Source organism: Pelobates fuscus, chromosome 9, assembly GCF_036172605.1.
Source record: "Pelobates fuscus isolate aPelFus1 chromosome 9, aPelFus1.pri, whole genome shotgun sequence".
In the NCBI taxonomy this organism is placed as follows: Eukaryota; Metazoa; Chordata; class Amphibia; order Anura; family Pelobatidae; genus Pelobates; species Pelobates fuscus.
In genome coordinates, this window is record NC_086325.1 from 168,224,905 (window position 1) to 168,239,986 (window position 15,082).

At 46.6% G+C, this 15,082-nt stretch overlaps 1 protein-coding gene across 1 annotated transcript in view; it reads left to right on the forward strand.

The window, feature by feature from the left end:
* HDAC6 (histone deacetylase 6) overlaps window positions 1-13,988 on the forward strand; it is a 29,934-nt gene extending 15,946 nt beyond the window's left edge. Inside the window, exons 18-29 of the mRNA XM_063433052.1 lie at window positions 66-194; window positions 482-650; window positions 2,623-2,765; window positions 2,851-2,919; window positions 3,004-3,196; window positions 3,425-3,574; window positions 10,106-10,280; window positions 10,370-11,742; window positions 12,138-12,242; window positions 12,611-12,754; window positions 13,607-13,735; window positions 13,828-13,988. Coding sequence (XP_063289122.1) covers window positions 66-194; window positions 482-650; window positions 2,623-2,765; window positions 2,851-2,919; window positions 3,004-3,196; window positions 3,425-3,574; window positions 10,106-10,280; window positions 10,370-11,742; window positions 12,138-12,242; window positions 12,611-12,754; window positions 13,607-13,735; window positions 13,828-13,893 — 2,845 coding nt within the window. The 3' untranslated portion in view covers window positions 13,894-13,988. The remainder of the gene's footprint in view (window positions 1-65; window positions 195-481; window positions 651-2,622; window positions 2,766-2,850; window positions 2,920-3,003; window positions 3,197-3,424; window positions 3,575-10,105; window positions 10,281-10,369; window positions 11,743-12,137; window positions 12,243-12,610; window positions 12,755-13,606; window positions 13,736-13,827) is intronic.
* The last annotated feature ends 1,094 nt before the right edge of the window (window positions 13,989-15,082 follow it).

Genomic DNA, 15,082 nt, shown 5'->3' on the forward strand with positions numbered 1-15,082 from the left:
GCGCGTGAGAAAGTACATGTGAGCTGGCTATCTTCTAATCCTGTATTTCTTTCTTATGATCGTAGTCACCACCCAGAGGCTCCACAGAGGATTTCTCAGATATTTCAGAGACACAAGGAGATGGGGCTAGTGAGTCGCTGCACTCGCTTCCCTGGACGCGTGGCAGCTCAAACTGAATTGCAGCTGTGTCATAGGTGGGTCACTGCAGGATTCTCTGTGCCCTCTCTATAGTTTAACCCCCTAGTTAATGCCTTTAAGCTCTCAGTTATTATGCCTTCCTGCATGCAAGGAATTGTATATCTTCCAGGAACACACAGTGTGTCTGCATTCACTCACCGTCTCTGCGATGTGGATTGCGGATTGCGTTTTCTCCTCCTCATTCCCTTCCACACTGCTCAGCGCCTCTGACTCCAGTAACGTTCCCATTTTTAGTCCTGTCTCCTGCCACTTATCTCTATGAGTCACTTGTTGTTTTCCTCAGTCTCGGCCATATACAGAAGATGGAAGCCACTGCACACATGAAGCCGCGGGACCTGCATAGACTGGGCTCCGAATATAACTCCATTTATATAAATACGAAGTCATACAGCAGCGCCTGCCTGGCTACGGGCTCCACGTTCTCTGCTGTGGAGGCTGTGCTGTCTGGGACGGTAAGTCTCTTCCTCCGAGGTTCTAACTTTCTTAGCACTCTGCTCCCCGTTAACCTTTACTTTGTAATAGCCTGGCATTCTATCTCACTTGACCCTGCATCTGCCTTCTCTCTGGCACTCTGCAACTTTATCCTCAAAACTTTCCCTTACCTGGCACTCTCCTCCAATGTGTCTAACACCCTCCCTTAGACCGCCTGGCACTCTCCCCCTGTGTATCTATCACTCTCCCTGACACCGGCCTGGCTCTCTCCCCCTGTGTATCTAATACCCTCCCTTAGACCGGCCTGGCACTCTTCCCCCTGTGTATCTATCACTCTCCCTGACACTGACCTGGCACTCTCCCTCGCACTCTATCCCTGTGTGTCTAACACTCTCCCTGAAACCAGTCTTTCACTCATTGCCTCTGTGTCTAACTCTCTCTCTGACACCAGCCTGACACTCTTCCCCTGTGTGTCTAACTCTCTCTCTCTGACACTGGCCTGGAACTCTCCTCCTGTGTGTCTAAAACGCTCCCTGGCACCAGTCAGGCACTCTCCCCTTGTGTATCTAACACTCTCCCTGACACTGGCATGGTACTCTCTCCCTATGTATCGAACACTCTCCCTGACTTCGGCCTGGCACTCTCCCCCTGTGTGTCTAACACTCTCACTGGCACTCTCCCTCCGTGTGTCTAACACCCTCCCTTAGACCTGCCTGGCACTCTTCCCCCTGTGTATCTATCACTCTCCCTGACACCAACCTGGCACTCTCCCCCTGTGTATCTAACACCTGACACCAGCCTGGCACTCTCCTCCTGTGTATCTATCACTCTCCCTGACACCAGCCTGGCACTCTCCTCCTGTGTATCTAATTCTCTTCCTGACATCGGCCTGGCACTCTACTCCTGTGTATCTATCACTCTCCCTGACACCAGCCTGGGACTCTCCCCCTGTATGTAACTCTCTCTCTGACACCGGCCTGGCACTGTCCTCCTGTGTGTCTAACACTCTCTCTGGCACTCTCCACCCCTCCTGTGTGTCTAACACTCTCCCTGGCACTCTCCCTCCGTGTGTCTAACACTCTCCCTGACACCGGCCTGGCACTCTCCCCCTGTATGTAACTCTCTCTCTGACACCGGCCTGGCACTCTCCTCCTGTGTGTCTAACACTCTCTCTGGCACTCTCCACCCCTTCCCACCTCCCGTGTGTCTCTCTCTCTGACACCGGCCTGGCATTCTCCCCCTGTGTGTCCAACTCTCTCTCTGACACCGGCATGGCACTCTCCTCATGTGTGTCTAACTCTCCCTGACACTGACCTGGCACTCTCCCTCGCACTCTCCTCCCATGTGTCTAACACTCTACATGACACCGACCTGGCACTCTCCCCCTGTGTATCTAAAACTTTCCCTGACTCCGGCCTGGCACTCTATCCCTGTGTGTCTAACACTCTCCCTGACACTGGCATGGTACTCTCCCCCTGTGTATCTAACACTCTCCCTGACTCCGGCCTTGCACTTTCCCCCTGTGTGTCTAACACTCTCCCTGGCCCTCTCCCTCCGTGTGTCTAACACTCTCCCTGACAGCGGCATGGCACTCTACCCCTGTGTGTCTAACTCTCTCTCTGACACTGGCCTGTCACTCTCCTCCTGTGTGTCTAACACTCTCTATGGCACTCTCAACCCCTAGCCCCCCCTGTGTGTCTAACTCTTTCCCTGACACCGGTGGGCACTCTCCCCCATGTGTCTAACACTCTCCCTTACACCGGCCTGGCAGTCTCCCCCTGTGTGTCCATCACTCTCCCTGGCACTCTCCCCCTGTGTGTCTAACACTCTCCCTGATACCGGCCTGGCACTCTTCCCCCTATGTCTGACACTCTACATGACACCGGCCTGGCACTGTCCCCCTGTGTATCGAACACTCTCCCTGTTACCGGCCTCACATTTCCAATGTTTCTACTAATCAGTTGTTTAAATTCCTCTCCTCCAATCCTTCAGGTACAGAATGCAGTTTGTATTGTCCGCCCGCCTGGTCACCATGCGGAGCAAGATTCTGCCTGTGGTTTCTGTTTCTTTAACACAGTGGCACTGGCAGCTCGCTATGCACAGAGTCTAAAGAGTGTCTCCGAACCTCCACTAAGGTACAAGCCACGTGAACATTGCACTTTTCTGATGTAACCTGTAACTGGTATAGATGTTTAATTTCTCTGCTGTGTTTCCCGCCAGGATCCTGATTCTGGATTGGGACGTGCACCACGGAAATGGCACCCAACATATATTCCAGGAAGATGCCAGGTGAGTGCAGTTCCATGTGAATTGCCACTTTCTGTATGCATGTACGAGTGCACGTGTACTGACTACCCACCTGTTCTGTGTCAGCGTGCTGTACGTGTCCATCCACCGCTATGACCATGGTCAATTCTTCCCGTGTTCCGAGGATGCATCACATCAGCATGTTGGGCGCGGGCCCGGCGAAGGATTCAACGTGAACATTCCGTGGGATGGTGGAAAGATGGGTGATGCGGAGTATCTCATGGCATTTCACAGGGTGGTGATGCCCATTGCGTATGAGGTGAGGAAGGATGAGATATAATGAGTGGAGAACGGAAACATGCTTTGAGGGATTGGGTTGGCACAAGGGGGATCTTACTTTGGGGGTGGTGAAGGGGGCCATTTGCATTGGGGAAAGTTGTAGCGTGCATTAGAGCAGGTATACGCATGATTTGGGGAAGACAGGGGTCGGACACATTAGAAGGAGAGACCTATATGGAGACTTACGTTGATCTTTTCTGTTCTTCAGTTCAACCCACAGCTGGTGTTGGTTTCTGCTGGATTTGATGCTGCCCGAGGAGACCCTCTCGGAGGCTGCCGTGTCACCCCAGAAGGTTACGCACACATGACCCACTTGCTGATGGGTCTAGCAGGGGGCAAGCTGGTGCTTGTGCTTGAGGTAAGACCAAGTCTCATGAAGGAGGGCGCCTTTCTAACCTTGTTGATTAATATCTGCCGTACGTTGTTATATACAGTAGGTTTTAGTGACTATTCCAGCCTTGCTGGTTAATATCTGCCATACGCTGTTATATAGAGCAGCCAGTAGGTTTTAGTGACTATTCCAGCCCTTTATTTAATACAGCCCAAGAGATGCTGAGCCTCGTGGACCTTTAATAATGTCTATTGTGGGTCTCAGACTGACCAGGATATAGCCCATATATCTAAATTATGGGCATTAAAACTTTACCCACAACATAACGACTGCTGTCATCCTCTTAATTTACTACATTGTTTAAATACTGCCCTGCCTGCGCACCCCTTGCCCTCGGATTAGTTAACATTCTGTATTTCCAGGAGATAATTCATAAAACTCTAATTATAAGATCTCATTGTGTGCAAACACATTACACAAACTATACACACAGTGTGAGCAGTTCTTTCCATCGAATTCAATATTCAGGCTTGGGATTTTATTTTACCCCAATTCCTGCATAACACACGGTGCTGTTTATTTTTTGAAATAAGTGGGTTATTACAGATTATACTGCCTCAATTTAGCTGCTATTCATTCCAGTATTTCACATACATGCTCTATCTTTATCAGGGTGTCATTCTGCCTGGGACATTTAGCATTATTATTATTGCAATTAATATAGCGCCAACAGATTCCGTAGCGCTTTACAATATTATAAGAGGGGGGGGGAGATTTAACTATAAATAGGACAATTACAAATAAACTTACAGGAACAATAGGTTGAAGAGGACCCTGCTCAAACAAGCTTACAATCTATAGGATTGCAGAATAAGAGCATATAAACATACAGCTCTTTATTATTCCTCCTCATCTTTAACTGTATAAAATGGACGGACAGGTAACTGTGCTGTGTAACATTGTCTCCATCGCTATGTTACATTGTCACCCTCTCTGTTTAACATTGTCACCCTAGCTGTGTTACATTGTCACCCTCTCTGTTTAACATTGCCACCCTAGCTGTGTTACATTGTCACCCTCTCTGTTTAACATTGCCACCCTCTCTGTGTAACATTGTCACCCTCTCTGTTTAACATTGTCACCCTCTCTGTTTAACATTGCCACCCTAGCTGTGTTACATTGTCACCCTCTCTGTTTAACATTGTCACCCTAGCTGTGTTACATTGTCACCCTCTCTGTTTAACATTGCCACCCTCTCTGTGTAACATTGTCACCCTCTCTGTTTAACATTGTCACCCTCTCTGTTTAACATTGTCACCCTCTCTGTGTAACATTGTCACCCTAGCTGTGTTACGTTGTCACCCTCTCTGTGTAACATTGCCACCCTCGCTGTGTAACATTGTCACCCTAGCTGTGTTACATTGTCACCCTCTCTGTTTAATATTGCCACCCTCGCTGTGTAACATTGCCACCCTCGCTGTGTAACATTGTCACCCTAGCTGTGTTACATTGTCACCCTCTCTGTTTAACATTGTCACCCTGCTGTGTTACATTGTCACCCTCTCTGTTTAACATTGTCACCCTAGCTGTGTTACATTGTCACCCTCTCTGTTTAACATTGTCACCCTAGCTGTGTTACATTGTCACCCTTTCTGTTTAATATTGCCACCCTAGCTGTGTTACATTGTCACCCTAGCTGTGTTACATTGTCACCCTAGCTGTGTTACATTGTCACCCTCTCTGTTTAACATTGTCACCCTAGCTGTGTTACATTGTCACCCTCGCTGTGTAACATTGCCACCCTAGCTGTGTTACATTGTCACCCTCTCTGTTTAACATTGCCACCCTAGCTGTGTTACATTGTCACCCTCTCTGTGTAACATTGCCACCCTCTCTGTTTAACATTGTCACCCTCTCTGTTTAACATTGTCACCCTAGCTGTGTTACATTGTCACCCTCTCTGTTTAACATTGTCACCCTAGCTGTGTTACATTGTCACCCTCTCTGTTTAACATTGTCACCCTAGCTGTGTTACATTGTCACCCTCTCTGTGTAACATTGCCACCCTAGCTGTGTTACATTGTCACCCTCTCTGTTTAATATTGCCACCCTAGCTGTGTTACATTGTCACCCTCTCTGTTTAATATTGTCACCCTAGCTGTGTTACATTGTCACCCTCTCTGTTTAACATTGCCACCCTCTCTGTTTAACATTGTCACCCTCTCTGTTTAATATTGCCACCCTAGCTGTGTTACATTGTCACCCTCTCTATTTAATATTGTCACCCTAGCTGTGTTACATTGTCACCCTCTCTGTTTAACATTGCCACCCTAGCTGTGTTACATTGTCACCCTCTCTGTTTAATATTGTCACCCTAGCTGTGTTACATTGTCACCCTCTCTGTTTAACATTGCCACCCTAGCTGTGTTACATTGTCACCCTCTCTGTTTAATATTGCCACCCTAGCTGTGTTACATTGTCACCCTCTCTGTTTAATATTATCACCCTAGCTGTGTTACATTGTCACCCTCTCTATTTAATATTGTCACCCTTGCTGTGTTACATTGTCATTCTCGCTGTGTTACATTGTCACCCTAGCTGTGTTACATTGTCACCCTCTCTGTTTAACATTGCCACCCTAGCTGTGTTACATTGTCACCCTCTCTGTGTAACATTGTCACCCTCTCTGTTTAATATTGTCATTCTCGCTGTGTAACATTGCCACCCTAGCTGTGTTACATTGTCACCCTCTCTGTTTAATATTATCACCCTAGCTGTGTTACATTGTCACCCTCTCTATTTAATATTGTCACCCTAGCTGTGTTACATTGTCATTCTCGCTGTGTAACATTGCCACCCTAGCTGTGTTACATTGTCACCCTCTCTGTTTAATATTGCCACCCTCTCTGTTTAACATTGTCACCCTCTCTGTTTAATATTGCCACCCTAGCTGTGTTACATTGTCACCCTCTCTGTTTAACATTGCCACCCTAGCTGTGTTACATTGTCACCCTCTCTGTTTAACATTGTCACCCTCTCTGTTTAACATTGTCACCCTCTCTGTTTAATATTGCCACCCTCTCTGTTTAACATTGTCACCCTCTCTGTTTAATATTGCCACCCTCTCTGTTTAACATTGTCACCCTCTCTGTTTAATATTGCCACCCTAGCTGTGTTACATTGTCACCCTCTCTGTTTAACATTGTCACCCTCTCTGTTTAATATTGCCACCCTAGCTGTGTTACATTGTCACCCTCTCTGTTTAACATTGTCACCCTCTCTGTTTAATATTGCCACCCTAGCTGTGTTACATTGTCACCCTCTCTGTTTAATATTGCCACCCTAGCTGTGTTACATTGTCACCCTCTCTATTTAATATTGTCACCCTAGCTGTGTTACATTGTCACCCTCTCTGTTTAATATTGCCACCCTAGCTGTGTTACATTGTCACCCTCTCTGTTTAATATTGTCACCCTAGCTGTGTTACATTGTCACCCTCTCTGTTTAATATTGCCACCCTAGCTGTGTTACATTGTCACCCTCTCTGTTTAATATTGCCACCCTAGCTGTGTTACATTGTCACCCTCTCTGTTTAATATTGTCACCCTAGCTGTGTTACATTGTCACCCTCTCTGTTTAACATTGCCACCCTCTCTGTTTAACATTGCCACCCTCTCTGTTTAACATTGTCACCCTCTCTGTTTAATATTGCCACCCTAGCTGTGTTACATTGTCACCCTAGCTGTGTTACATTGTCACCCTCTCTGTTTAATATTGCCACCCTAGCTGTGTTACATTGTCACCCTCTCTGTTTAATATTATCACCCTAGCTGTGTTACATTGTCACCCTCTCTGTTTAACATTGCCACCCTCTCTGTTTAACATTGCCACCCTCTCTGTTTAACATTGTCACCCTCTCTGTTTAATATTGCCACCCTAGCTGTGTTACATTGTCACCCTAGCTGTGTTACATTGTCACCCTCTCTGTTTAACATTGCCACCCTCTCTGTTTAACATTGCCACCCTCTCTGTTTAACATTGTCACCCTCTCTGTTTAATATTGCCACCCTAGCTGTGTTACATTGTCACCCTCTCTGTTTAATATTATCACCCTTGCTGTGTTACATTGTCACCCTCTCTATTTAATATTGCCACCCTAGCTGTGTTACATTGTCACCCTCTCTGTTTAACATTGCCACCCTAGCTGTGTTACATTGTCACCCTAGCTGTGTTACATTGTCACCCTCTCTGTTTAATATTGCCACCCTAGCTGTGTTACATTGTCACCCTCTCTGTTTAACATTGCCACCCTAGCTGTGTTACATTGTCACCCTCTCTGTGTAACATTGTCACCCTCTCTGTTTAATATTGTCATTCTCGCTGTGTAACATTGTCACCCTAGCTGTGTTACATTGTCACCCTCTCTGTTTAACATTGCCACCCTAGCTGTGTTACATTGTCACCCTCTCTGTGTAACATTGTCACCCTCTCTGTTTAATATTGTCATTCTCGCTGTGTAACATTGCCACCCTAGCTGTGTTACATTGTCACCCTCTCTGTTTAACATTGCCACCCTAGCTGTGTTACATTGTCACCCTCTCTGTTTAATATTATCACCCTTGCTGTGTTACATTGTCACCCTCTCTATTTAATATTGCCACCCTAGCTGTGTTACATTGTCACCCTCTCTGTTTAACATTGCCACCCTAGCTGTGTTACATTGTCACCCTAGCTGTGTTACATTGTCACCCTCTCTGTTTAATATTGCCACCCTAGCTGTGTTACATTGTCACCCTCTCTGTTTAATATTATCACCCTAGCTGTGTTACATTGTCACCCTCTCTATTTAATATTGTCACCCTAGCTGTGTTACATTGTCACCCTCTCTGTTTAATATTGTCATCCTAGCTGTGTTACATTGTCACCCTCTCTGTTTAACATTGTCACCCTAGCTGTGTTACATTGTCACCCTCTCTGTTTAACATTGTCACCCTAGCTGTGTTACATTGTCACCCTCTCTGTGTAACATTGTCACCCTCTCTGTTTAATATTGTCATTCTCGCTGTGTAACATTGTCATTCTCGCTGTGTAACATTGCCACCCTAGCTGTGTTACATTGTCACCCTAGCTGTGTTACATTGTCACCCTCTCTGTTTAATATTATCACCCTAGCTGTGTTACATTGTCACCCTCTCTATTTAATATTGTCACCCTAGCTGTGTTACATTGTCATTCTCGCTGTGTAACATTGCCACCCTAGCTGTGTTACATTGTCACCCTCTCTGTTTAATATTGCCACCCTCTCTGTTTAACATTGTCACCCTCTCTGTTTAATATTGCCACCCTAGCTGTGTTACATTGTCACCCTCTTTGTTTAATATTGCCACCCTAGCTGTGTTACATTGTCACCCTCTCTATTTAATATTGTCACCCTAGCTGTGTTACATTGTCACCCTCTCTGTTTAATATTGTCACCCTAGCTGTGTTACATTGTCACCCTCTCTGTTTAACATTGCCACCCTCTCTGTGTAACATTGTCACCCTCTCTGTTTAATATTGCCACCCTAGCTGTGTTACATTGTCACCCTCTCTGTTTAACATTGCCACCCTAGCTGTGTTACATTGTCACCCTCTCTGTGTAACATTGCCACCCTAGCTGTGTTACATTGTCACCCTCTTTGTTTAATATTGCCACCCTAGCTGTGTTACATTGTCATTCTCGCTGTGTAACATTGCCACCCTAGCTGTGTTACATTGTCACCCTCTTTGTTTAATATTGCCACCCTAGCTGTGTTACATTGTCACCCTCTTTGTTTAATATTGTCACCCTAGCTGTGTTACAATGTCACCCTAGCTGTGTTACATTGTCACCCTAGCTGTGTTACATTGTCACCCTCTCTGTGTAACATTGCCACCCTAGCTGTGTTACATTGTCACCCTCTTTGTTTAATATTGCCACCCTAGCTGTGTTACATTGTCACCCTCTCTGTGTAACATTGTCACCCTAGCTGTGTTACATTGTCATTCTCGCTGTGTAACATTGTCACCCTCTCTGTTTAACATTGCCACCTTTGCTGTGTAACATTGTAACACTCTATTATAAAATGATTGACATTTAGTACGTGCATCTTTGTTAACTGCCCATAATGTACACCGCATCAATCAGTCACATTTTATAAAAATAAGGTGTGTATACCCATAGGTGTAACCATATTAAAGGAGGTAGCGGATTGATTAAGGGACATTATTCGCCATGGTCTGGTACTGGCATGGTCACAACTTCCTTGGCTGTCTTGCATGGTTAAGCATTCTGGTAAAGGGGACGGAGTTGGCACTTAGTGTGAACTCATCAGAATTCATTCTGTCAGCAGTCTGTGGGAGCTACACGTGTCTGGTCCCAAATGGTTAATTTGCTTCATTCCCACCGCTGTCATCAGCCCCTGCACATTGCCTCCTGCTAGCACACTGCCTAGAGTCCAATCTGCTAATGTTGGACTCTGCCCCCTTTCCCATGAATAAATGCCCTGATGTTGCTCCCTTATCTCAATCTGATTGCAGGGTGGTTATAATCTGACATCCATTTCTGAGTCCATGGTAATGTGCACTCAGACTCTCCTGGGTGATCCTCTTCCCCCCCTCCTTGACCTCCGACCTCCTCGACTGTCAGCTATACGATCAATCCATAAAGTGCTCGCCACACATCGGAAATATTGGCATAGCCTGCGGCTGAATGGTGAGTGCTGCATATGTTCTGATTGGAAATAGTTGAAGTTAATGATAATAATAAATATTAAATATTAATAATATACTAATTTATTACAGTGACAGAACGAATCGGCCATTCTTCGGAAGAAACAAAAGTCTACTTACAGTCCCCCCACAAGAACAGACCTGGTAAACGAAAACCTGAAACCAAAGGTGGCATTTCGCCCCAGCCCATCTCCAGCTCTTCAGTGCCATCACATCAGTCCACCGACGGTTCTCCTGTCACATCTCTCCAGACCATCTCCAGCTCTCCAGTGCCATCTCTCCAGACCATCTCCAGCTCTCCAGTGCCATCACATCAGTCCATCCACTGTTCTCCTGCCACATCTCTCCAGCCCATCTCCAGCTCTCCAGTGCCATCACATCAGTCCACCGACGGTTCTCCTGTCACATCTCTCCAGCCCAATTCCAGCTCTCCAGTGCCATCACCTCAGCCCACCCACAGTTCTCCTGCCACATCTCTCCAGCCCATCTCCAGCTCTCTAGTGCCATCACCTCAGCCCACCAACTGTTCTTCTGTCACATCTCTCCAGCCCATCTCCAGCTCTCCAGTGCCATCACATCAGTCCATCCACAGTTCTCCTGTCACATCTCTCCAGCCCATCTCCAGCTCTCCTTCCACATCCCCACAGCCTGTCTCCATCTCTCCTGTCACATTGTCCCAACAATTCTCCAACTCTCCCATTGCATCCCCCCAAGCCACCCTCAGCTCTCCCATTACATCATCTCAGCCCATTTCCAGTTCTCCCAGACTAACAATCCAACCCATTTCTAATTTAACTGGGCAATCACAAACGATTGGCTCCATTTTCACATCATTTTTGCCTGTTTGTGCCCCTGAAGTGCTCATCCCTAATGTAGATTCTCACCCAGGAGAAATGACAGATTCTCACCCAGGAGGTTTTGGTGGTTCGACAGCTATGACTCTAATAACACCCATCACACAGTGCTATGAACCTGGAGCACAGGAGCAAACTATCTTAGAGTTCCAAACTACCATATGTGAAGACAAGGAAGGCTCTGTGGGAGGACCAAAGAACATTTTAAATGAGTCTGTACTGGGGTTGTCTCCTAAACACGCAGGTGCAGGTGGAATTGGTGAACAACCTTCCAAAGAGAGGCATCTTCAAGAGCCATCAATCAAAAGCCACGTATCGGTGCCTTCCTCACAACAGCACTTACCAAATGTCATATTAATGGGGGAGCCACCATGTACCCCAGTAAATGAGCCAGGGCTGCAGGCCTCAGGGGAATTTCCTATAGATCCTCTTCTCAAGCTTAGAGACTTGCAGCTGGGAGATGACAGAGACTTTGCATCTCACACTAAGGCCTCTCCGGTTAACCGGGTTTCCAGCAAAAGTTTAGTCTCCACTGTACGAGAGGCTGGAGATGAGATCGCCAGAGATCATACAGTGCAAGAGGAAGCTCCGGTAAGATGTGTGTTAGGTAGGCATGGAGCGAGGGGAGCTGGGGTAATAATGTCTGTATGTTTATGTTTCCGATAATTTCTATATTCCATCTGAGAGTAAAACGCTCTGGGAGATATTACGCGAAATGCACACAAAGCTTTATGTAGCAGATGTTTGCCATGACTTTGGTACCAGATGACGATGATGAAGTTAAATTTTCTATCTACGTGTGCTTCTTGTACGGCTCATGCTGTACATACCAGTAGATTTAATTATTAGCGGCTTAAATGAGGCCAGTCTCTGGAGTGTAATTAATAAAACGGAGGCACAGGAGAATGCAACGAGGTGCAGTTGTACTAAGGGGAAGGAACCCAGAGTTCCATCATACTTTTGTTAAATCAGCTTCTTTCTCTTAGTGTGTGGACCGCCACAATGAGCAAGAGCTGCTATCGGAGGCTACTGGTGGCTCTGACGTTCATTCCTTGTTCCAAGGGTTTGTGGATGCTTTGCAGGATGAATCGGTGAGTGAAGCCATGTCCCACTGTTAAGTATTTTATCACTTGCTGTTGGTGTGTAATAATAGCAATCATTACTACTCTGTATGTGTGAACATTACCGGGGCTCTTTAGTACTGCCCTCTATATGTGTGCACATTACCAGGGCTCGTTAGTACTGCCCTCTGTATGTGTGCACATTACCAGGGCTCGTTAGTACTGCCCTCTGTATGTGTGGACATTACTGGGGCTCGTTAGTACTGCCCTCTGTATGTGTGGACATTACTGGGGCTCGTTAATGTGACTGGTAGGAGGGCTTGGTGTATGACCAGTGCCAGTCTGTGATGTTTTTGGTTAAGCATGCCAATGTGTAATGCTTAACTTTCTGGTTGCAGTGCTCCGGCTTTGCAGTACCTCTTTCCTGGTGTCCTCACTTGGTGACAGTGAATGTAGTGCCGTCGGACAGTCTGAATGTAATGGAGCCATGCGTCTCGTGTGGCAGTGTCAAGGAGAACTGGGTGTGTCTAACTTGTTACCAGGTAGGCCATGGATTTCCTAGGGTCTGTCTAAGGGTGAAATGTTTCTAGGTATGCCATGAATCTCTCTCCAGGGCTGTCTAAGGGTGAAATGTCTCTAACTGGGCCATGGATCTCTCTCCAGGGCTGTCTATAGGTGAAATGTCTCCAGGTAGGCCATGGATCTTTCTCGGAGGATGTCTGAGGGTGTAATGTCTCCTGGGGACAGGTTCATGCTGTGTGTGTTAACCGGTAGCCATGGATCTCTCTCGGAGGATGGCTGAGGATGTAATGTCTCCTGGGGACAGGTTCATGTTGTGTGTGTTAACCGGTAGCCATGGATCTCTCTCGGAAGATGGCTGAGGGTGTAATGTCTCCTGGGGACAGGTTCATGCTGTGTGTGTTAACTGGTAGCCATGGATCTCTCCAAGGATGTCTGAGGGTGTAATGTCTCCTAGGGACAAGTTCATGCTGTGTGTTAACCGATAGCCATGGATCTCTCTGAGGATATCTGAGGGTGTCATGTCTCCTGGGGACAGATTTGTCTGTGTGTGTTAACTGCTAGCCATGCATCTCTTTCGGAGGATGGCTGAGGGTGTAATGTCTCCTGGGGACAGGTTCATGCTGTGTGTGTTAACCAGTAGCAATGGATCTCTTGGAGGATGTCTGAGGGTGTCATATCTCCTGGCAACAGGTTCGTGCTGTGTGTGTTAACCGGTAGCCATGGATCCCTCTCGGAGGATGACTGAGGGTGTAATGTCTCCTGGGAACAGGTTTACGCTGTGTGTGTTAACCAGTAGCAATGGATCTCTCTCAGAGGATGGCTGAGGGTGTAATGTCTCCTGGGAACAGGTTCATGCTGTGGGTTTCTTCCAGGTGCACTGTGGAAGGTACATTGCTCAGCACATGTTGTCTCACCAAGCGACGTTTGGACACAATGTTGTTCTCAGTTTCTCCGATCTGTCAGTGTGGTGCTATGCGTGTGAGTCCTACGTAAATAACGAGGTACGTGGTATGTCATGTAGCGTTGATTATAATGAACTTTAACCACCTGAAGCTTTGCTGTTCCCTGACCAACTTCCATTTTCATCTCTCAGGTCCTGCTCCCTGCGAAAGCCGCTGCTTACTATGCCAAATTTGGAGAGGAAATGCCAGGCTACTGAGCCACCCAGACCGACCGTATCTTTCTTACGTGTATTTAAAGTTATTTCCTGTGCACAAATATTTTCCCCACCAATAAATGTGTTGTGAGTTTTTACTCTTTTTGGCTGGTGCTGTGTTGTACGTCAGATTGAACAGAATGAAGAATGGAAGGGATTCCTTGGAGGAGAGAATAAGGGACAATATGGTATGGACGTGTTGTAAATAAGGGGCACAGGATCAGGCTTATGAAACAGAGGGTCTGAGACGGGTGTGTGGATGTGGTGGTAATGTGAGCATTCAAAATGAATGAAATACCCTGAGATTTATACAAATTGCAAACTTTTACCTTGAAGCTGTTTTCAAAACTAGAGGTCCAATATTCTGGTCCAAGCTTAGTCTCCTGTGTAAGTATGTAGAAGGGGTGAGTGTAGGTGATAGAACCTTGTTTGGAAACTTGCATAAAAGGCCAGTGTGCCCAATTAAAGCTGAGTTCCTGTTTTACCCTCAACATAGAGCCTTTTCTCATGTGTGGGGGAAAAGGCTGCATCTACCCTGGGGATTGCTATATCGCTATACTCCCCTGGGATTATAATCACTAGCTCTTTTAAGAGCTGTTCCTGCTACGCTCTCTGAAGTAGGAGAGGTTTACCCACTGGAAGCTGGATCCTGATCTTGGGTCCAGGGTGGGTGGAGGACGGTGAGTTCCCAGCCCAGCTGTAATGCTGGACGTGGAGACTGCAGTGCTGATGGTGTCTGGTGGAGTGCTTGGAGTCCTCGGTGAGCACTAGGAGTATCCGTCAGCGGAGGTACCCAACCGGGGTACAGGAAGCTCCGTTACACTTGTGATGGTACCAACTCCGCCATTGGGCATTGGAAGAGCCTGGTTGCTCGCCTGCTCCCTCTGGACTATGGCCCTATGTTGAAACGCTTGATTTTCCCCTGCAAAGACCCAAAAGCCGGGTCATTCGGTACTTTTCCTATTTGAACAGTGATACCCCAGATAGCTATGCCATGGAGCCCATTCGTATAACGAAAGACAATGGGAAAGACTTTGGCTCAATGGCAATTGAACTGTCTGTATGTGATCTGAGCGCCATTGAGTAATAATGTGCGCTCAGATCTAAGCTATCTGAGGATATGTTGAATGTACCTGTTTTATGCAATAGCTGCACAGTTATATATTTTTATGTATTTTATTGTATTTTGCAA